At 45.4% G+C, this 23,280-nt stretch overlaps 1 protein-coding gene across 3 annotated transcripts in view; it reads right to left on the bottom strand.

Annotated features, from left to right (window-relative positions):
* LOC147892438 (uncharacterized) overlaps positions 1 to 23,280 on the bottom strand; it is a 257,358-nt gene that overhangs the window by 145,248 nt on the left and 88,830 nt on the right. For all 3 annotated transcript variants that reach the window (XM_087387226.1, XM_087387228.1, XM_087387229.1), the window contains one exon: positions 2,192 to 2,324. In XM_087387226.1, coding sequence (XP_087243352.1) covers positions 2,192 to 2,324 — 133 coding nt within the window. The remainder of the gene's footprint in view (positions 1 to 2,191; positions 2,325 to 23,280) is intronic.

Here is a 23,280-nt window from a genome sequence, read left to right as displayed (position 1 = left end):
TGATGAGGATGATGATGATGATTATGGTGATGTTGATAATGATGATGATGTTGAGATTGATATATCATGTCGACTATCGACATGACTATGTTGTACTATGTTGTACTTAGGACTTAGTACTGCCATTTTGCATTTTTTGCATTCTGCATTGGTGTGGATGCTCGTTTAGTAGCTCCACTACCACAGCTCATTGTATCAGGTTTTTCACAGTCTCATAGACCCATCAGTCTTCCGAAGACTTTAATAAACTTTCTTTCTTTCTCTCTCTCTCTCTCTCTCTCTCTCTCTCTCTCTCTCTGCAAGCAACTAGGGCCCAAGACAACATGTCGGGCTGGACCATGGGTGACCAGTAGCAAGCCCTAGAATAGAGCATAAGGTTACAAGTGATTCAGTGCCTATTGGTTATGAGTTGATATCACCTGCATTATGTATCAAGACTGGGATGGACTATCCCAATATTCTCAGCTTATCCTGAGGCTTTGATTAGTGTGAGTACTTGGGCGACATTTTGATCTGTACATACACAGTGATTCCTGGCCATAGGCATGGCAAGCTAGTGAAAGATTTCTCTCATAGGAGGGACACCTGTAGTAAGGAATACGTGTATGTACTTGACTAGGCCAGGCAAAGAATTTTTACCATGACCTATATGCTCAGGTGAGCTCTTGTCGCTCTATGTTTCAGTGGATATACATGGTATATACTCTTGTGGATACACATGGTATATACTCTTGTGTGTAATCTGAATCTTTGATTCAATGGTGCCTGTCTCGATGCTAACAATACATTCTCAAAACATAATTCTGAAATAAGGGACTGCATGTGCAACCACTCTCCACTTTGCAATCAGTTTTCTGCGACAAGCTACATGTTCATTATATATTTGATATGATTGTACTGGAGATACATTGTTTCAATTTTGTTAGCAATCTTGTTATTAAACCTTTTATAATTATGTGAACGCCTTCCCTTGTTTCCAAACATACCATTCCAGGAAACTGCAATCCCATCAAACAAGATAATGATGCTGCAGGATACCATTGTAGACATCAAACACTTCAACTTATGATTATGACATGTATTATAAGCATAGATCTATTGGCAAAATTGGGGGAAAAGCCTGCATATAGTTCCATCCATATCTATGACTACACAATAAAAACAATTAACTTTATGTGTACGATTATGACTATGGCGTGTATTACAAGCATAGATCTATTGGCACAATTGGTGGAAAATCCTGCACGTAGTTCCACCCATATCTATGACTATGCAATAAAAACACTTAACTTTACCTCTGTACTCCTTATAATTATGTGGCTCTTCTGTCATGCTGGCATGCATCCAGCTAATCATGTATTAAAACTTTTACAATAGAAACCAGCAAGCTACATCTAAGTAGCACTTGCTACTGCAAGTCCATACATTCTTCTTTCAGAAGTTATATTCTGTGCCTCTATTACTCCACATGAAGCCATATACCCCCCCCCGGGCTCCCAAAAGAAAGTCTCTCACTCAATTCAAGCATTGAAAATCATCCTTTGTTATTTTCTATAGCATAACAAGATACAGGGAGATTCTGGTTTTGGTCCCGCAGCCTGAAACCACTACAGACAGTTTCTTCAGAACAGCTACAGGAATAGGCATAATCATGTGAGAATCTTCCTTCTTATCATAGTATTCCTCAAAGTTTGATAACAGAATTACCGACAATTATGCAAATATAAACACAGAAAATGTCAAAGAAGTTCCAAAACAAAGATCACAAAGGTCAATATAAAATGATAAGGTGGCATGGGTCCTCCATGCACCACCCCTCCACCTAGGCGGCGGCCCCACGCCTGCATTTAGTGAGATATGGCCCAAGGACCATGGGAGAAGTAATATAAAATAGGTGGAGATGGATATTATATTGGATTATTCCCTCCATGTAGGATAGGACCATGTGGGGGGGGTGTAGAAAGTCCAAGAATGCAAGTTTAATAATGGAAAAGTAGGATAAGGTGGCAAGATTCCTTGTGCCAACCCTCCACTTGTCCTCCTAGATGTTTGAACGTATTATAAAATTGGAAAGAGACCAAGGGAGTATCTTAGACTTGGGATATGGGGGTTGATGTATGTGGAAAAATGAGGCAAAGCGTTATCGCACACAATTGAGAGTAAAAAATCCATTACATATATGGCCACAAACCTGAGGAATAGCTACAGAACCCGGTGACAATGCCGGCTCAAGTATGACGATGACACTTGATGCCAAGCATGTAGCTGTAAGCTCGATGTTCTGCAGCAACATTTTCCAGCTTGAAGCTACAAAGCACTTCCCCCTGTCAAAAGCAATGACAAACAATTTAGAATCTATTGACCCTACAAATACAGTATGGATTTGTTGACCCTACAGATATATTATGAATTAAGTCATCAAAACTTGCTTAAACTTAAGAAGTACTAAAGGCATATTAATGCTAGGGTCTCAGTACAATGCAAGTCCTTAAAAAAGTGAGTAAAGATTGCCATGATGCAGATCTTAGAATTATAAAGGCTCGATTCAAGACATTTCAGAACAATACATATATGCCAGGTGTATTGCACAATGTTCAACCAAGAAACTAAGTCCTACAAAAAGGGCATATGCAATTATTGTAGGAAAATGGGACTCTAAGAATGGATTCAGGAGAAGCAGAGCAAGGACAAAGACAACAAGGTAATGCAGTCTATGAGACCTCCAATAATGCAATCAGAACAGCTCTTCATGATATATACATCAAGAATGGGATATTCATTTACTGCAACAAGAAGTGGCAAATGCATTTTCAAACTAGTGTTTTGTTTTTAATGCTGATAATGTTCACTTTAGGTCCATCGATATTACTTTGAAGTGATTCATTGTTGAAAAAATTTTGTATGGAACAACCAAATGCTGCTTCCGAGGGTGAAAACCCTTCACTCGTGAGTGGCCGCAAAAAACTATAGGTTTCTTTTTTCTTGCAAATAAGGACTTCTATTAAGTATGAAAGAAACTCCAAGAGCAAAGCTCAAGGGAGGAGAATGTCATGCAAGGCATGAGAGAACCACACCCTAACAGGAAAAATCAAGCTCTTGTAAGAGAGGTAGGAAAAAACCAAGGCTAAGGCTGAAAATGCCACCTCAACATATGGAGGATTACGAGAAGAAAGGGGAGCCACTCAACTCCCTAAGGAAAACAATGCTCTTGGTAGACGCTGCCAAGGAAGATCCCTACATGCTTTCCCAATTAGCCACTGACGTCTATACCGTATCTGTCCAAATATTGGCCAATGTGTGCACAGAGTATCTCTAAGTACCATCCAAGACCTCTTTGCATCTAGCTCTCCAAATATACCACGCTGATATGCTAGTTATAATCTACCATGAAGTATCCACAGAGGCATGTGGAGGTCTATAAGGAGATTCAGGGACCTTATCCAGAGAGCATGACTCAACCACATGTTATCAAAAAACCAAAAGGGCCTAAGAAGAGTTATGTCTCTCATTAAACAACTAAGGCCCCAAAAGAGAGAGTGAAGCTACCGATCCCCGAGTCATGAAGAAAGGAGGAGGCATAAAAGTGCTCAATAAGCTAGCAATCTCCTTCGAAATGATCCTTCCATGTCTACAGTTCCATAAACAATGCTGAATAGATTCCTCCGCAGACAGGTAACAAATATAAATAGAGTCTGCCCGAACACGGACCTCCACTGGTTCACTCTAATCCCTGCATGAATAGAAAGCCAAAAGAAGAGAGCAATGTTTCTATTCATGAAGGATTTTCAAAGTCTCTTCTAGAAGGATTTCTACAACAGCAGAAATCTGAAAATTCTCCCAATGATGATCTCTGGTGCACTTCCAATCTCTAAGCCTGAGCTGAAACTTCATGGCATTACTAACCATATAGCCAAAGAAGGAAAGACTCTTCTCTAGGTGCAATGCATCAATCCTTTCCCACTCCGCGGGGTCCCACGGCAAATACTTTAAGGGGACACCTCCATAAAGCTAGATCCTCCATAAACCAAAGAAAATGTCATCAGGCTTAGGGTCTCGATACCACTAAACTTAAAAAACATTGCTCCACATGACCTACGACCTTGACAGTCTGAAATATAATATGCAAAAGAATATCATCCGTAGACCTTGACAACCTATCCCAAGAATGAACATCAAAGACCAAAGCATCCTTGTCTTGTCATCGTAATCCTATAACCTGAATTGGGATCCCTGATCTCATGAAGGCCCTAAGCCAAGTAGACTAATAATGATGCCTATCACCTCCAAGAACCCAATCCATGGTAGGGTGGCAACAAACTACTGAATCCTCGCTTCACTATCTAGAATCTAAGATGACTTACCATTTAGGATCTATGATCATCTAGAAGGTTTTTGAAATCCTTCCAAGAGCCCACAGAGAAAGAGTGACCTCTCTCTCATGTAGACCACTACACATAATGAGAGGTAGCAAGTGGCTTGCAATAATCATCAAGTATATTGTAATTCCACATGAAAGGCTGACTATAATCTCTTCAAAGAGGAAGGAGAAACTCTCCGAAGGGTAGTTCTGACGTTGGCCCAAGCTTTCAAGATAGCAGCCATAAAACGGGGGGAGGAAGCCTTGAGATAGCTGAGGTAAAGATCCACCTGGTGCTTCCATACAATCTCTACCTCTAGAAGGTAAATAAGATTGTATGGATTGGATGAAAACAACCTTCAAAGATTCATGTCTTGGTAGAAGTCCTCTGACCACCACCTTGCATAATAAGGCTCTCCGTTGCTAGTTTGGATCTAATATATCGAAGCTTCTCCTCACGTGGGAAGGATCAAAGTCTCCTAGGCCATGCTAGCTCTGGTGTCTATCGAACCATCTAGTCCACTCCAAAGAAAATTCCTTATCGGCCTTTTTAGCTAAGTGATACAATCCCTAGAATGGAAACAACAAGCAAACAAACCATGCTATGGCAGCAGTACCTCGTTGACCACCACACCTTGGAAGCAAGGTCGAGTTTGGTTGAGCTCCGAAAAAGAGCTCCTCCTAATACTCTCCAACACAAAGACAAATTGCTGCAAGGAGAGATGCCCACACTGACCTGGTAACCCAAGTATCTGACAGAAACACCCTTCTAAATCCAATTGAAACCGAAATCAGCCACCCAAACTGAAGTGTCCTGGTCACTAATCCAAAAGCCATTGGATTTATTCCAATTAATATGTGCACCTGATGCATTCCAATGCTGAAAGAAATGAGCTTTTGTGAAGTGGCATCCCACAGCCAGCTCACTATCCAAGAGTTCCCCATCCTGTCTTAGAGGATTGTCAGACCAATGATATTTGTCGGAGATCTCAAAAATATGTTCATACAAGAAGGGGGCACCATGCATACCTAGCAAACTGATCGAGAAATCTAAAACCTCTCTCCTCTTCCTCCTCTGATAACTACTTGGTTGCGGGCTGAATTGTACAGAGAGGAACTCCTCTGATCCATGCATCTAAGAATCCAAAATGTAGAAGGGTACATAAGGCTGCACTTCTTACCTTCACAAAGAAAGATCCCCGCATCCAGATGTGTTGACATCTTCCTTTTTTATTGCTTTTTGTACCATGATTGGGGACCATATTACCCCAACTTTGCACAGCGTTTGGGACTCTGGCACTATGCCCGATTCACTTACAAAGCATCTCATTCATCTCATCCCAAAGGGAGGTTGCAGATATCTCATCTCCCAATGGACACCCATCACTCTTTTGAGAACCTTCTATAAGATCTTGGCCAAGTTTGCATTTGCAGCCCATTCTTCTAGATATTATTCACACGGGCTTCATGCATGGCAAAAGCATTTTTTATGATATCTTCTCTTTTTGGGAGACTTCACATTGGGCTATGCAAAGGGGCCAGCGCCTTGCCATATACTCCTAGATTTTGAACAAGCTTATCATAACAGAGTAGATTGGGTTTTCTTGAAGGGTACCCTTCTACGCTATGGATTCTTAGATACATGGACTAGAGCGTTTTCCTCTAGATCAGTTTGCCACAAATACCCTCTTTACCCCTTCTTGTATTTATTTGTGGCTCAAGCAATGAGCACATTTTTGAGATCTCAGACAAACATTATTGGGCTGAGACTTTCCCTGAGACAAGATGAGAAGCTCTTGGATAGTGTGCTGGCTGATATACTGCTGTTTTTTAAATGCCACTCCACACAATCTCAATTGTTTAGGGCAACCTTGGACTTATTTTGCTATGCTGCAGGTGCACATATTAATTGGAATAAACCCAATGGCTTTGGATTAGCGACCAAGACACTCCATGCTCTGCAACTGATTTCCATTTACTTGGATTCAGAGGGGTGCATCTATTAACTACTTTAGCTTCCCAGGTGGGTCTGGGTATCTCTGCTTCACAACAAAATTTGCCTGTGATGGAGAGTATCACAAGGAAGCTTCTTTTTTGAAGCTCAGCCAAACTTGACCTTGCTTGTCCCTCAGTCTCTCTCCCTCACCTCACTGTGGAAGGGAGAGTGTGAGAGCACACACACACACACACAAGCAGAATAAGAAAACAAGAAGTGTGGGGATAAAAGGTATGTGTGTACCTCCCCTAGCACACAGTGAAGCTTTTATATGAAAGGATAAGGTTACAACACTAAGTACGGTGTACTTAGTGTACTTAACAAATAAAGTACTAAGTGTACTAAATGTACTTGGGTGGCCATAGAGCCTTTACCCCAACAACCTCCCACTTAAAGGCAATATGCCCTCAAGTAAAAATAAGTGAGGCTCAACCTATACCCATCAACTGTCGGCAATGTGCAAATCGCTCTGCAGGCAAGCCTTTTGTCAACAGATCTGCTGGATTATCATCTGTGTGAATCTTGACAAGCTGAATCAGCTTATCATCTATCACCTCCCTGATGAAGTGATACTTCACACCAATGTGCTTTGTCTTTGCATGAAAGACAGGATTGTGTGCCAACTGAATAGCACTCTGACTGTCACAATGCAACAATGGAATATCACCTGTAATGCCCAAATCTCCCACTAGCCGAGATAACCATAAGGCCTCTTTGCATGCCTCTGTGGCTGCAATATATTCAGCTTCCGTAGTAGACAAGGCTATGCACTGCTGCATCCTTGACATCCATGACACTGCACCTCCAGTGAATGTATAAACATAACCGGTAGTAGACTTCCGGTTATCGAGATGACCAGCAAAATCTGAATCCACATAACCATGCACCTTTGCATCTCGCTTGCCAAAGCATATGCACAACTCCTGTGTGCCCTTCAGGTATCTCATGATACCTTTCACTGCATTCCAATGCTTCTTGCCTGGATTTGCCATATACCTGCTAACCACTCCCACTGCAAACGCAATATCAGGTCTGGTAGCAACCATGGCATACATGAGACTGCCACAAGCTGAAGCATACGGAATCTTGGCCATTTCAGCCCTATCAGCATCTGAGTGTGGGCTGTCCATTGCACTGAGTTTCACATACGGAGGCAATGGAGAACTAAGGGTTTTCCCCCCCTCCATATGAAACCTGTGCAATACTTTGCCAATATATTCGGTCTGAGACAAATACAACAAACGCTGTCCCCTGTCTGTCCGTATCCGCATTCCCAGTATGTGATTTGCATCACCAAGGTCCTTCATATCAAAGGCCTCATGCAATCTTTTCTTAAGGTCATCAAGCTCCTTACGAGCTCTACCAGCAATAAGCATGTCATCCACATATAAAATGAGAATGATTAAGCTGCCATTGGCAGCCCTTTTGGTATATAAGCAGTGATCGTCATCACTTCTCCTGAAACCTTGGGACTTCATGAAGGTATCAAATTTCTTATACCATTCCCTTGGTGCCTGTTTCAGCCCGTAAAGGCTCTTTTTAAGCTTGCATACAAGTGACTCCTTGCCCTTGACTGCAAATCCTTCTGGCTGCTGCATGTAGATCTCCTCATGAAGATCACCGTGAAGAAAGGTTGTCTTCACATCCATTTGGCATAATTCCAAATTCTCACATGCAACCAAAGCAAGTACAATCCTGAGTGTGGTCATCTTAACCACTGGAGAAAAGATCTCATCAAAATCAACACCATACTCCTGCTTAAAGCCCTTGGCAACCAACCTGGCTTTATACCTTGGCTTAGCTCCAAGTGTGACTTTCAATCTATACACCCACTTGCATGGCAGTACTTTCATGCCCTTAGGCAACTGCACCAATTCCCAAGTACCATTTTTATGGAGACTGTCCATTTCAGACTTCATGGCTAGTTCCCATAGCCTTTTATCATGCATTTGCACGGCTTCCTTGTAACAGGAAGGTTCTCCACAATCTGTAAGCATAATAAAATCTGCTCCTGGAACAAATCTGTCTGGCGGTTTCATTTGTCGAGTGGACCTTCGGACCCATTGGTCTTGCTGTCCAACTTGCTGCTCACCTAAAACAGGTTGCTGTTCTAGTAGATCAGGCTGCAGAAACATCTTTGTTGGAGCGGGACTTGCTCCTCCCTTTTCCCCTTTCCTGAGATTTGCCTCTTTGCTGACTTCTCCCCCTTGCATTTAAGGCATTGTTAGGCTTTACTGCATCTTGAGCTTTCAGCTTCTGCTCTTCTTGCAAAATCAGCCCTATGATATCTAAAAAACTTATGAAAGTGTTTGCATTTGTTACAGCTGTGGTGAATGTATCCCAACTTTCAGGAAGAGAAATCAAGAGTGCCATACCCTTGGTTTCCTCATCCACCACATATTTTTGATTTGCAAGTTGAGTGACAATTGAATTAAACTCATTGAGATGTGCATCCATGGAGGTCCCTTCCTTCATCTTCAGATTGAAGAACTTGCGCAGCCAATATATCTTTGTGGCTACACTCTGCTGCTCATATGTGTCCTATAGCTTTTTCCACACACCCCAGGCTGTTTTTTCACCATCCACATTCCAAACAACACTCTCATGGAGTGACAATTCAATTATGGACTTTGCTGACAGATCAGCTAGTGCCCAAGCATCATCAGATGTGCCAGTGGGCTTCACACCTTTGTGTATAATAGGAGCATGAAACTGCCTGAGAATTAGCACATTCAGGACCATCTTTTTCCACATTGGGTAGACCGGGCAACTTTTTAATATTGAGAAGAGAAGATTCCGAGGATGAAGCCATTACAATCAGCAAGAAATATAACCCACACTTGGGTGCCTGACTCCCTGCAAACTAAGTGCACAGATGCACTTGTAGTTGTGCTCAAAAGTTAATTCCTGCAATTTTCTCCCACTTAACAGTAAATACTGTTTGTTTCCTGCCGGCTGCAGATCCAGAAAAGTAATACTTAATGCATTAATTGATGCTCTGTAGTACAGTACAGCAGTACCTTGATTTGACACAATGTATGTCCCTGCTGTAACAGTGAAAACAGCACTGTTTTATGCACTTTAAACTTCAGTAAAGTGACTGTTTACAGTCCAAAAATTGACTCCGGACAGTACCCGACTGTACTTTCTAGTACAGCAACAGAAATTGACTGTATAACTGTCCAAAACTGTCAGAATTAGACTTTCTCTTGCCTCTATAACTGTGTTACACAGTTTAGAACTTGAATGAGGCAAAAGCCCCTTGACTAGAAGCCAATTTTGAAGATTTTAGTGCATATACAGCTTTCCCAAAGCTCCACTGATCACATAAAGAATCCAGGTGTTTCCCCCAACACTGATATGCATAACAATGTCAAAAGCCCCAATTCATATGCATCTGCCACTGTCCCGTAAGTCATAAAATGCATCAAATCCTTGCACAAATCAACTCCAATCAGGAGGATATACGCAAATAAGTGCGTGTAGAAGCCAATGTTTGGCTGTGGCTACAAAAGCCCCTTGATTCCACAGTTCAGAAATGAGAATTTCTCTCACATTGGAGGCATAGATCTGCAGATCTACCTCACTGACAACAGAAGGAACCCAAAAAAAACGGGTGAAGCGGGCTGCTATCTCCGAGCTCTCCGGCGATGGCGATGGCGAGGACCTGCACCTGTGGACACTTGGCGCTTATGGCGAATTTGCTGGTGGCCTTGGCCCGGGCTGGCGTCGCTGGTGGCTGCTGGCCGCTGGCCGTCGGTGGCTGCTGGTGGCGCCGATGGCGTCGCTGGCTGCTGGTGGCCGCCGGTCGCTAGCTGGCGCTGCTGGCTGCTGGTGGCCCGCTGGCCGCTGGCGTCGGTGGCCTTGGCGCTGGCGACGCCAATAGCCTTGGCGCTGGCGTCGCCGGTGGCCTTGGCCCTGGCGACGAATGGCCTCAAGGGCTGCTAGCGTAGCGCTAGCAGCTGAAGGTGCGCAGACGATGGCTGTGCCTAACGATGGATCATCGACGACGCTGGTAGGCGAGGAGAGCAGGAGCAGCTATCGACGAAGCTAGTAGGGGGCGCTTTCTTGCAGGCTGTCGCTGCTGCCTAGCGATGGCTGGCGGTGCTCCTTGGCTGCTGGTAAGACCCACGTTTGGGCACACCCACGAATAGGCTCAGATACCAGTTGTGGAAGGGAGAGTGTGAGAGCACACACACACACACACAAGCAGAATAAGAAAACAAGAAGTGTGGGGATAAAAGGTATGTGTGTACCTCCCCTAGCACACAGTGAAGCTTTTATATGAAAGGATAAGGTTACAACACTAAGTACGGTGTACTTAGTGTACTTAACAAATAAAGTACTAAGTGTACTAAATGTACTTGGGTGGCCATAGAGCCTTTACCCCAACACTCACCTCACCTCTTTCCCTCTCTTGCCTGCGTGCTGGTGGAGCCTGGCTCGGTTGAGGCGGCTGGCTATCATAGCCCCTCATTATGCTGAAGGTGCAGGCACAACTCCCCATCTTGCTCCCTCCTGTCGCTACTCGTTGGCCTCTCCTGCAATCTCCCGTCGCTGCTCGTCGCTCATTGGCGCTGATCGTCACTACTCGGTTGGTTTCCAGCTTCTCTCGTCCGTTGGCCTCTCTCGTCCATTAGCCTCTCTTGCCCGTTAGCCTCTGCTCCTCGGTAGATTTATCGCTCAGTTCTCCCATCCGTTAGCCTCTCCCGTACGTCACACCAATCACCATTGCTACGCCACGTCATCTCCAAAGCACGGGTTAACGTTACCGTTACGCCATGCAAGCCTTGAAGACCCCTTTCCATGAAGTCCGTCATCTCTGCCTCGCTGCCCATGGTCTCTCAGAATTGGCTGTTAGGTTAGTTTCTAGGTTTAGTTAGGTGGGGTTGGGTTGAGTTACTAGGGTAGGTAAGATCACATTAAAGGACAGTTAGGTCAGACTAACTATTGGTGATCTAATTGTGCTAACTATCTTAGTGATCTTTAGGTCAGTCCTACGTGATTTAGGGGCAGGAAAAAAAACAAAAAGCCAGCCTCCTCATGAGGGATCATAGCCCCTAGATGGTACTGCTTCACGTACCTACAAAAAAACAAGAGTGAACTCCATTCAATGGGCCTGCCTTGGGCAGGCTTTGAGGGTTTGTTTTGTCGTGGCTTAGTCTACCCTCGTGTGAACGAGCAAATGGTCGGACTAGGAAAGAGGAAGGGGAGGTGAAGGGGACAGAGATGAAAGAAAGTCGTGGGGGCGAGGAGGAAGGATGGTGAGAAGGGAGGAAGATGAAGGCAACATAAACACAAATTTTGATATAAAAAGAGAAAGGACAAGACGACTATGGATGAAAAAGAGAAAGAAGAACGTCTGCTTGAAATTCTTAGAAATTGGCGGAATTCAAGCCGATAATGTCTCCTACGATGCCAAAAAAGCCCCATAGATCTTTTTTAAAAACCACCCTAATTTCGTTTCTTGGACGTGATTTCATTACTAAGACCTTCCCTCTAGGCAGGCCAAAAAAAGAAGAGTTTAAAATCAGCGTCAAAGCATCGGAAAAGGAGAGCGTGAGAATGACAAAGACAAAGGGAGAAACAAGAAAGAGGATAAGATTCCAAAGCAACTCAATATGGAGGATGTGAATACACGCATCAACAGGAGCGGTGGACAGCAAAGCAATAACGAAGAACGCTACATCATCCACCTCATCGTGAACATCCACCTCAGGGTCTTCTACTTCGACTTCGACATCCACATCGATCAGTACATTGACTACAGTTGTTACACCAGATTCACCACCTACTTCACAGTCTCCGAATACCCATGCTGGCCTACAGTACTCTCTCTCTTCCTTCTCACCCCTCCCTCTTAGCCAGCCCTCCTTTCAGTACTCTACTAGAGTCGCCTCATCATTGAAATCCCCTCTCTCTGGTACACCTGCCTCACCACCACTAGGAGCCACCCACACTAGGACACAATATCCCCTTACCTTCCCTTTCGCCCTCGCATCTCCCCCTCAGTCAGCCACCCTCCTTGTTCCAGCTTCTTGGGATGTCTTCGCTATTGCCACATACATCTCCCCAAACATCTCTCCACCTCACCTAACTCACTCAGTCACCATCCGTGTCTCGTCCACATCCCCCTACACTCATATCAGCCCCTTACCATTTCCAGCTCCCACGACCACCTGAGTACCCCAGGGTCAAGCCGCCGACTGCATGAGAGTCCCTACTCATAGAGGTACATAGCATACGAGCGCGAATGGCAGAGCTGTAATGCTATGCACAGGAGCAAGCCACCCTCATTCAAGAGCTCAGGCGAGACATCATACAGAGCAGGGAGAAGGTGACCACCCTGAGGACAGCTCTTGTAGGTTCTACATTGACGGCTGCAGAGGCTCAGATTGCCACTATGCAGCCTGCCATTGTAGAGGCGACAAAGTGGGTAGATGTGGCAAAGCGGGAACCTGCAAAGGCAACCGTTTCGGCCACCCTCTTGGAGTAGTAGCAAAGGGCCAATAAGGCCCTCAACATCAGAGTTTGCGGTATTTCCCGCACAGATACCATCCCCGTGGGTGACGCGATTACCTTTGTGACCACCACCTTGGGGGTCTCAAAGCATGGGATCGAGGGGGCCTAGCAAGTAGGAGAGATCCCAACAGAGAGCAACCCCTTGTCATACGCTTTGGGGACACCCAGGCACAATTGGCAGCACTTCGACGTAGATAGGCCCTACGTGACCACCCTGCGATATCCATATATGAGGACCTGACACCCTTGTAGGTCGACGAGAGGCGTGTTCTCTTACAGCAGCGGGATGTGGCCCACAAGGAGGGAAAGTGGGCTGTGGTTCGAGATAGTTGACGTATGATAGGCCCTCGTAGGGCACCCACCCACTCTTCCACATAGGGAGGTGGGGTCTATGAGACCCAGGATACCGAGTCCCTTTCATGCACCATCTGGAACTGCAATGCCTTGTGGTCTGATCCAAGGAGCTTCTCGGAATCCTTTGCAGGACGAGACATAGTCTTTTACACAGAGACACACCAGAGCCCAGACCACCCATTGCCGATCATTCAACGAACACACATGGGAGTTAGCGTTCAAAGATGAGACGAGGGAGACATGCGGAGTATGAGGATCTGGAGGAGTGGCACTACACTACGGAGCCTCTCTCATCGGGACCATCTCGAATGAGAGAAGAGATGCACACTCTAGATTCATGTGGGTCTGGATCCGACGCACAAAGAGCCATGATCTCTTCATAGTAGTGTGCTACTTCCCACCTGAGACATCTCACTTTGCCAGGGATACACATGAGGAGGGTGATACGTCTCCATATGTATCTCTCTATCCAGACATTTTGGATCTTTCGAGTCGCGGGGAAGTCCTCCTTGTTGGGGACTTCAACGCAAGAACGAGGACATGACAAGTACCGCTTCTAGACTTCCAAGATGATACCATACTGATACTAGACATTGACCTTGATGAGGCAGGGATGACAAGGATATCTGCGGACAGAAAAGGGCCAATCACATCATACAGGCATGCACTTTTTGACCTGTGTAGGGTACAAGACCTCATCATCTATAATGGTCTTGAGCTATGTCCCTCCTCAGGTGGCTTCACTTGTTTCCCACACGGAGGGGGCTCTAGCGTAGTTGACTACATCATGGGATCTCCTGCCTTCACATCACGCATTACTGACTTCTTTGTTTCACCACTCCCCCCTTGGGCATACCGCAATTACCTCTTCTTCAACATCTCTACCCCCCGTCTTACAACACCACACACACCACTTATCATGACATACACTTTGATCACAACTTATCATCTGCTTACTCCGCATGGCTATACACACTACTCACATACAGTGATCACATACCCCTACTAGAGGACCGCACCACCCTGATTAGCCGCTCACTCCACGAGGCTGCCCTATATGCCTTTCCGTACACCACATGTTCCACTAGACCTCCACCTCTTAGTTCTGTGCCCTATAATAGTTGGTACAATGAAGAGTGTAAGGCTTTTCGCCGACAGCTCCGACTCGAGGCCAAATATAGCCTTTCAAGTGAACCTGACACGATACGTGAGTATCGTCATCTAGTACGCTAGAAGAAACATGCATTTGTCCGTCAAAATGAGGAGGAGCTGCTGAACACTCTATTCAGCAGCAACTCCAAAGATTTTTGGCGCAGTATAAGTCACCCTTACCCCTCACTGATACTCAAGTCTGGCACACCTACGCACGTAGATTGTATGGCGTTCCCAACCAGCCAGCCCCAGACATATCACACTCACCTCGCCCTACCAATTGCACTCTATCCACCAGCGGCGGTGTCAAGGATGCGACATTGAAGCTCCACAGTGGTAGAGCGAAAGATCACAAGGGGCTATGCACTGGATTTATTGCATACAGGATTGCTGTCCTAGCCCTGATCTTAGCAAAGCTTTTCAATGACGCAATTTGCCTTGGCTTCCCACGCACGTGGAACCTTAACACTATCACACCCATTCACAAGGTTGGAGATCCCATAAGCTTGGAAAACTACAGGACCATTATGATTGGGCATGTCATGTCCAAGATCTATGCATCAATACTCGACACAGAGGTCAGCAAGTTTGCAGAGATGCAGGGACTTAGGGCCGAGGGCCAAGCAGGATTTCAGCACGACCACCGGACCATGGATCACATACTTGCACTCAGGTGTGTCATAGAGGAGGCCAAGTCACGGAAGCAAAGAGTATACTGTTGTTTTGTGGATTTCCACAAAGCCTTTGGCACTATCCCTCGAGCCTACCTCATCATACGCTTGCAGACCTTGGGGTATGACCAGAAGATCATATGGCTGTTATGGCATTGTATGAGAGAGTCTCAGGCTGAGTTCGCACAGGTGCCTTTATTGGATCACTAGGGGGGCTGGTTGCTCTCTTGCAGGTACTTTGATTCATATTCTCTTTATATGCAAATGACGTGGTTCTGATTTCCTCCTCTGCTTAGGGCCTCTAGCGACTTGGATGAACTCAGGTTTTTTGTGAGTCGCATGATTTGAAGGTCACCAAGCTTATGATCTTCAACACATCTCGAGCAATCATGCATAGAGAGCAGTTCACATTCGATGGATCACCGATTGAGATTGTCTCCTCATATACCTACCTGGGTGTCATCTGCTCTAGCCCAATTTTCATAATGAGGCCAGCAATGTAGGCCCATTTGAGCAGGGGGTATGCCTCACTTGCTCGCTTGGAGAGACAGTGTTTCCACTCATACTTTTAAGAGCCCCGGACCAAGGCTCTTCTCTTTGACTTCTTGTTTCGACCAGTAGGCATGTACGATAGCCGGGTTTCTCAGACACAGAATGGACTCAGGTGGAGCGACTACAGATCCTCTCGCTCCCACGGATAATCCGAAGCAAGCCATCAGTGCCACATCATATCATTCAGGCTGAGTTCGGCGCATCTCCACTACAGCTAGATGTGGCATTCCATACCATTACCTATCTACACCGCATCAGACAATACGGGTCCAGTACAGCGAAGCGGCGCAAGTTGCCATGGCTGGCTCTGTCTTCATCCATAGACCTCGTAGAGAGCGGGGATGAGAGAGGTTGGTATGCCCAAACATGTACGTGGTTCGCGAGATTGGGGCTTCACATAGACACCTCCAGCATAGCTTAGACGCTCCATCTCTCCCGCTAGGATACCATGAGGTCAACCAAGTCATTCTGCTACAAGTACACACGTTCAGGACCTGGTTGGAGCCGAGGGAGCTTCCAGTGAAGCTCAGTTTCTACGTAGACCACTGCCTACGCATCTCTGAGGAGGGCTTCATTGTCCCACCAGAGTACACTCGGATCCACTTGCCACACTCATTGAGGATCTCTATCGGACAGTTTCGAGTCTCATCACACTGACTCCGCATCGAGAGTGGACGAACTGAGGGGATACCCAAGGAGAGATGCCTATGCACATTATGTGACCGACAGGAGGTGGAGTCAGAGGAGCACTTCGCGTTCAGATGCCCTGTGTACTACGAGATCTGCGATCGATACCATTGCCTTTCTAGGGCCGGTTTTCGGCCACTATCTAGACTTCTCTCATACCTAGACTAGGGGATCGTCTTCAGGCACATGGCCCGACCCTTCTCAGAGCAGGATTACAGAGTTCTTCCAGTCAGATCACACGAGCCTCGCGGCCTCTGATAGTAGGCGCAATAGAGATCAAGATCCTAAGACATGCCGCACTCAACAGTGGATGGACATGCAGATTACATTGAGCGGACTTCCATCCATGTTCAGGCCTAGGACGTGAATGATGACCCACAGGGGTTACAATAGCCCTGGTCAGAAGCAGAGTCTTTTCCAGGAGATTGAGACGGGTAGCACCCACACACAGTCACTAGCGCTCCATCATTGGTGGTTACACATCACTACCTCTATGACACACATTACTAAAATACGTCAAATAAACAAAAGAGAAAGAAATCAAGAAATAAAGAAGAAAGGAAGCATGTGACTAAGCAAAAATAAACAAGCAAGTCCAGAAACAAAATCTTTCAAAAAACTGGAATCTTCCGAAGACTCTCATAAAATTTCTTTCTTTCTTTTTCTCTCTCTTATTTAAAACATAAAAAGCTAAATGGCCCTTTACACTTATGTATTATTTCTACAAAGAGGCAAAAATACATTTCTAACTTAGAAAGCACAAGCATACTCAAACAAACTCTCTTTTGAAACTAAAAGAAAAACGGGCTATTCAGCTCCCCGCTTTTTGTTTTCAGCTTAGGTTCAATCATTCTAAACATACCTAAGGCCAATACACCATAGATAAAAGACTTCATATCTAAGATTGTGCGAACTTTTTTCATTATTTTACCTCTTGTGTAATAGTAAAGTGATCAAATTACTACATTGAGTGATAAAAGACTCCTTAGTTGTACAAAGGCGGGAAAATCTATGGAATTGGGAAGAAATGACTCCATATTTTGCCAAATCAGAAATGTTTGAGTCAATGTGAGGCATTTTTATAATGGGTAAACCACTATATTCAGATTATTCACGTTTATCGTATATATCAACCTATAATCCTATGGTAGATTGAGAGTAGACTAAATGTTTCGGTAGACAACAGAGCCATAGGGGCTTCGGAGACTTTGATCCTCCCTGCGCGAGACGGAGGACTCAATATAATAGATTTTTGACTTACAGAGCAGAGACTATTATGCAACGTGGTAGTCAAGGATTTTTTGCAGAACGGGAACCTTGGAAGGATTTTTTCATTCAATGCATATAGTCATGTTCTCCTTCCACAAGTGGAGATTGGATGGATTGTACCACGTGGATCTTTACCTCAGCCCATCTCATAGCTTCCTCCTCCCTACTATCCATAAATCTTGGACCAATTTCAGGAGTACACTTTGGAGACTTTCCCCTTCCTCTCGGGAAGAGATGTATAGGCACCTTGTCATGTGGAATGATAGTATACTTGATAGGCCACTTCGCATTCTCATTATATGCAATGGTCTAGATGGGAGAGAGGTCCTGCTTTCTCTATGGGTTCTTGCAAGGATTTCAAAAATGTTCCAGATGACCATACACTCCCATTAGTAAGTCGCCTAAGAGGAAGTGAAAGGAGAATCCAACAAACTGATATAGCCATACCCTTGGATGGGGTTCTTGCAGCTAACAGGCCTCACCCTCCATCTACTTGGCTGGGAGCCTTTATTAAGATCACGGATCCCACTTTGGGTTATAGGATTACAAGGATCAGATGGGGATGCCTTGGTCTTTGATGTTCAATCAGGGTGTAGGTTATTTGGGTTTATGGATGATATACTTATGCATATTGCATTTCAGCCTGTCAGGGTTGTAGGTCATGTGGAGCAATGTTTTCTGGATTTAGGATGGGATCTAGACCCTAACCTAGATCACATTTCCTTGGGCTCATGGAGGATGTAGCTCTATGGAGGCATCCCCATAATGTATTTGCCATGGGAGTGGGAATGGATTCATGCACGACACCAAGATAAGAGCCTCCATTTCTTTCGCTACGCCGTTAATAATGCAAGGAAGTTTCACCTCAGCTTTAGAAGCTGGAGCCCCTCCGGAGCTTCTCATTGGGAGAATTTTGGCATTTGTGCTAACTTATATAAATCTTTTTGGAATAGACTTTGGAAAGCTCTCAGGAATAGATAAATCACGCTTTTCTTTTGGCTTTCTATTCATGGAGGAATTGTAGTGAACCCATGGAGGTCCGTGTTCGAGGTAGACTCTACTTGTATTCATTGCATTTTTGCCAAAGAGTCTATTCAACATTAGTTATTGAACTACAGACAGAAGAGGATCATTTGAATGGGGATTGCTATCCTATTGAACATCCTTCATGACCTGGCGCTCAATAGCTTGGCTTTCTCTTTTGAGTTCTCAGGTCTATTATAAGAGACATGACTTTTCTTAGGCTATTTTGGTTCGACCACATTTGGTCGAGTCATGCTCTCTAGATGATGTTCCTGACTCTCCTTACAACCCTTCATCTGCCTTTGTAGATACTTCATGGGAGATTATGGCGAGCATATCAACGTGCAATATTTCAAGATCCAAATGGATAGAGACCTTGGATAGTTCTCAGGTCCACCCTGGCCAGTATTTCCGTAGATATTGTTCACACTTTGGTGGCAATTTGGGGGAGCGTGCAAGGGTCTTCTTGGCCCTCGGGCAATCTCTACCTGGAGGATTGTTTTTCTTAGGGAGTTGCCCCATTCTTCTTGGAGTCCTCCGGAGAAATAAGGTGGTATTTTCAGTTTTGAGCTTGATTTTTTCTAGCTCTCTTACCCTATTAGGGTGTTTTTTCTTTCATGCCTTGCATCATGTACTCCTCCCTTGATCTTTGCTCTTGGAGTTTCTTTCATACTTAATAGAAGTTTTTTCTTTGCAAAAAAGGAAAACAAGTGTGAAGTTTCTGAAAAATGTCATATATGTGAACTTGCTAATGGAAAGATACTTGGCGGAAAAGGAAGGCAAAAATGAAACCTTAACCAAACCTTAATCAGCTTCTACAAACAAGTTGCAGCCTTCTAGTCGCATCGCACATCAAAAAACGCCCTAAGAGGTCCAAATCACACCAACATGAGACACTTCACAACACTCTAGAGCAGTTTGCAACTGAAAATCACTTCATCAAGGGGCTGAAAGACTACGTGACAGCTTGAAGAACCTTCAGAAGAGGGCTTGGCAGAAATCACAATAGAGAAAGTGTGAGAAAGAAAGAAAGAAAGAAAGTCTATTAACCTCCACTGGAGACCAAAAGGTCTATGGGACAGCAAGAAACCCTCTAGTACATCTCCTTTAGGGAGGGCACATGGCAGCTCCCAAGGAGAGAGGGAGGGCGAGAAAGAAAACACAGCACTAGGGGGCAAAAATTAGAGCTCCCCCCCAGCCCCCCCAGCGTCTTTATTGCAATAGAAATCTGTTTGTTCAAGGTGGCTCACGAGGGGAGTACAAAATCTCAACAACTTTGGGAGCACATGGGCTCTCAAATTGAGACTGACCTTTTAGAAAGTATACGCTTTCTAGCTGCCCACCCGCCTCTTGCTTTCTCAAAGCTGAAGCCTTCTCAGCTTTCCCAAAGGCTGAGCTTTCCCCGCTCCCCCTCCCGTCCTTGTAGCCTCTCCACTCCCCCTCCCCTAGCCCCCCCTCTCGTAGCCTCTCCGCTCCCCCCCTCCTGTAGCCTCTCCGCCCCGCCTCCCGTAGTCTCTCCGCTCCACCCCTCTCGTAGCCTCTCTGCCCCCCCCCTCCCGTAGCCTCTCCGCCCCTCCTCTCGTAGTCTCTCTGCTCCCCCCCTCCTGTAGCCTCTCCAGCCCCCCCTCTCGTAGCCTCTCTGCTAGCCCCCTCCCCCCCTCCCTCCTGTCCGTACCTGCTCCCGCTCCTGTCCGTACCTGTACATGCTCCCGTACCCGTACGCCCGTACCTCTTGCTCCTGTTCCGCTTCTGCTCCCTGCTCCCCTAGCTGGTTGTAGCAACCTCTTGAATTAGGTACCCCTAGCTGGGCTGAACCCCCAGCCCAACTAGGGGGTTAGCTCAACCAGGGGGTAACAGGAGATAAGCAAAACATGGCCCAGCCTACCTTCCTCCCCTTCAAAAACACCTTCCACTCCAGCAACCTCCAGTAACAAAGCCAGATACTCCATAGTGGCAGCTAGGATGCCTTCCTCGTATGCACATATATATGAACAAGGTGGTCTTTTTGACCGACCAATTCTTGGATATCATGAACAAATTTACTTCCTACAGGATCAAGTGAGAGAGCTGAGGATGCAGCTAATGGATGCCATAGCTAGAATTCAAGTCTTGGAAGGACTTGGTAAGAAGGAAGTCATTGACGAGGTTATAAAGTCATGCAATGCTTCCCCCCCTACCCCCCACCTAGTCTCTACAGTCAAGAATCTAGTTCATACTAAAACGCAGACAGCCAAGCAAGAAGTGACTGTGGAGTTTGATGCAAAGGTCAACAAAGCTCATATTCAGGAAGAGATTAAAGAACATGCAGCTAGAAAGGATAATGCTTTGAAAATCAGAATTGGGGGGCTTCTAGATGGATGGTATAAAGAAGATGAATCTTTTAGTGATACCTTAGCACATGTCCAAACAGCCATGCCTACTGTTCACTGGACAACAGATGCCGATGACAATCCTGACAACCCAGATGATGACGGTGAAGCTCGAGTAGTTCATATTGGTCAACGTAATGGCCATGCTATCATTACGTTCAACTCACGAGACATACGTATAAAAGTTATGCGACAATCTCACAAGCTGAAAGGGACGAAGATATGGATAGCCGAGGAACTCACCAAGGCTCAACTGAAGGATAAGGCAAAGGAATTAGCAAAGGTTCGGGCTGCCAGGAAGGATGGTAAATGGGCAGTCTACTGGGACGGGATAGCACTCGTTAGAGAGTTTAAATCAAAACCAAAAGACTCTCAGTCTTAAACTGACGTAAGGCCAACTATATATATGTGTGTATGTTTTATCTAGGCTACAATATAGGTACTCTCTAAATAAATGGAGCTGCTTTTGCACTCCTTGGAAGCTGCCCTGCACCCTCCCTAAGCTGATGTAGTAGATGGCTTTCATGTTGTCCCATAGACCTCTTGGTCTCCCGTGGATGTTAATAGACTTTCTTTCTTTCCAAAAGTAGGCACTTTTCTCTCAAGTGGGCCCTCCAATAAAGTGGGGCATTGCTTTTTCCCTTCAAAAAGCGGGGAAATTAAACACTCTCCAAAGTCCTACACATTGCATAAACAATAGCCAACACTTTAACCCATTAGAGGTTAGCCAAATGCATGCATTCCTCGTAACAACGTCAACTTTCTTTAACAAGATTCAATATAAAAGATTTCTCTCTTTGTTTCTTGGGCGAACTACAAATGTGTGACATCCCCTCGGCTTCTAATCAATTGCCCTAAACTGAAAATCTTCTTGGTACAATTGTAGAGAAAAACTCCTCCTCCACCCACTTGGCATAAAATGCCAAAAAATTCTTGAACTTGACAAGGTACCTGCGGGTAACCTTGCCTCTCGGTCCTTTTTTCTCAATGTGCTACCCAATTTGTTCTACTTGCAGGATCTCCTCCGTTTCTTCTACCTTTGATGGCTCTTCTTGAACTGGTTCCCTGAGCTCTAGGACCTGATATTTTAGAAGACTCATGTCGAATTTCGACAGTGCATAAGAAAAAAGGGAGCAAGTGTTATAAGTCTGGCCAAAGACTCTTGGTCCATTGTGAATCTTCCAATCCTCTAGTAGTTCCTTTTTTTTTTCGCAAAAAGTAGTGCTAGTTATATTGCTTGAAAACGAGAGTACAAGAGGGCCTAAAGGCTAGCGGGCTGCAATCACAAAATGGATACAGCCCGAGGAACCAAAATACTAATTACAAGCCTCTCGGGGCATAATCATCGGAGAGTGGACAAACAGGCACGGTGGGGGGGAGTAATGCCACTGAAGACTCTGAGCAGAGTGCTGGAAGAACAGCTCTCGGTGGTCCCAGTTGCGAAGGAAGCGCCGTCTCTTCTCCTTCCCTGCCCGGGACTCCCCCTGAATGTGATCCCACTGACCCTTGAGTGTGTGAATGATCGTGCTCCAAATGTCTGCTAGGGTCTGGGTAGCAGAAGAAGCCTGATCTTCTAAGGTCTGCGCGCATCTGGAAGTCCAGATATGCCAGCCTGCAATGCTCCTTATGATCTCCCAAACTGGGTGCCTAGTCATCGCTCCTGCATCTGTCTCTATCAGATGCCAAGGGAAGCTCTCCATGTATGCCCAGGTGGCCTGCGTGATGAAGAAAACTGGATCCTGCCTAGAGAACTCATAAGCCATCCTCTAGTAGTTCTAGTTAATATGCAGCTTCATTATTGGCTCATTGACCCGAAAAGGACTGTAATGCTAGGTATACAGCTTTGGAGATACCTTTCTTCCCTTTAAGGAAGTCTAGCTTTCTCAAACTCGGGGAGTACCCAATCTCCTATGAGAGTGGTGCACTGCGGAAGCATACATCAAAGAGAGAGGAGAGAATCGACATAAGCATGAGGCAATGGCAATTGTATATACCAAAGAGGAGGAGGAGAATGTAGAAGATGTTGAACAAGAGAGGAGGGCAGGGACTTTTATAGGCCTGCCAAGTGGCTGACCCAAGGGCAGCCAGGTGGGCGACCCAGGGTTAGTCAACTGACCAAGGTTAGGCCCTAAACTGGGGCCCTACAACATGGTCCATGCAGCCCTCCCTAAAGGCCTCTACACACAAGGAAACCTATCCTAAATAGGGCGGGCATACCCACAAATCAGCCTCCACTCACTAAGAGATGCACATAACTCCCATACCCTCCCTGTAGCTCATGGTGAGCACAATAATTTGAAGAAGCAAGTCGATGAAGATGCAACCATG

Source organism: Dipteris shenzhenensis, chromosome 16, assembly GCF_047967505.1.
Source record: "Dipteris shenzhenensis isolate YYH24624 ecotype China chromosome 16, Dip_SZ_1.0, whole genome shotgun sequence".
NCBI lineage: Eukaryota > Viridiplantae > Streptophyta > Polypodiopsida > Gleicheniales > Dipteridaceae > Dipteris > Dipteris shenzhenensis.
Note: the sequence above shows the minus strand (reverse complement) of the source record. Positions and strands in the feature narration are given on the sequence as shown.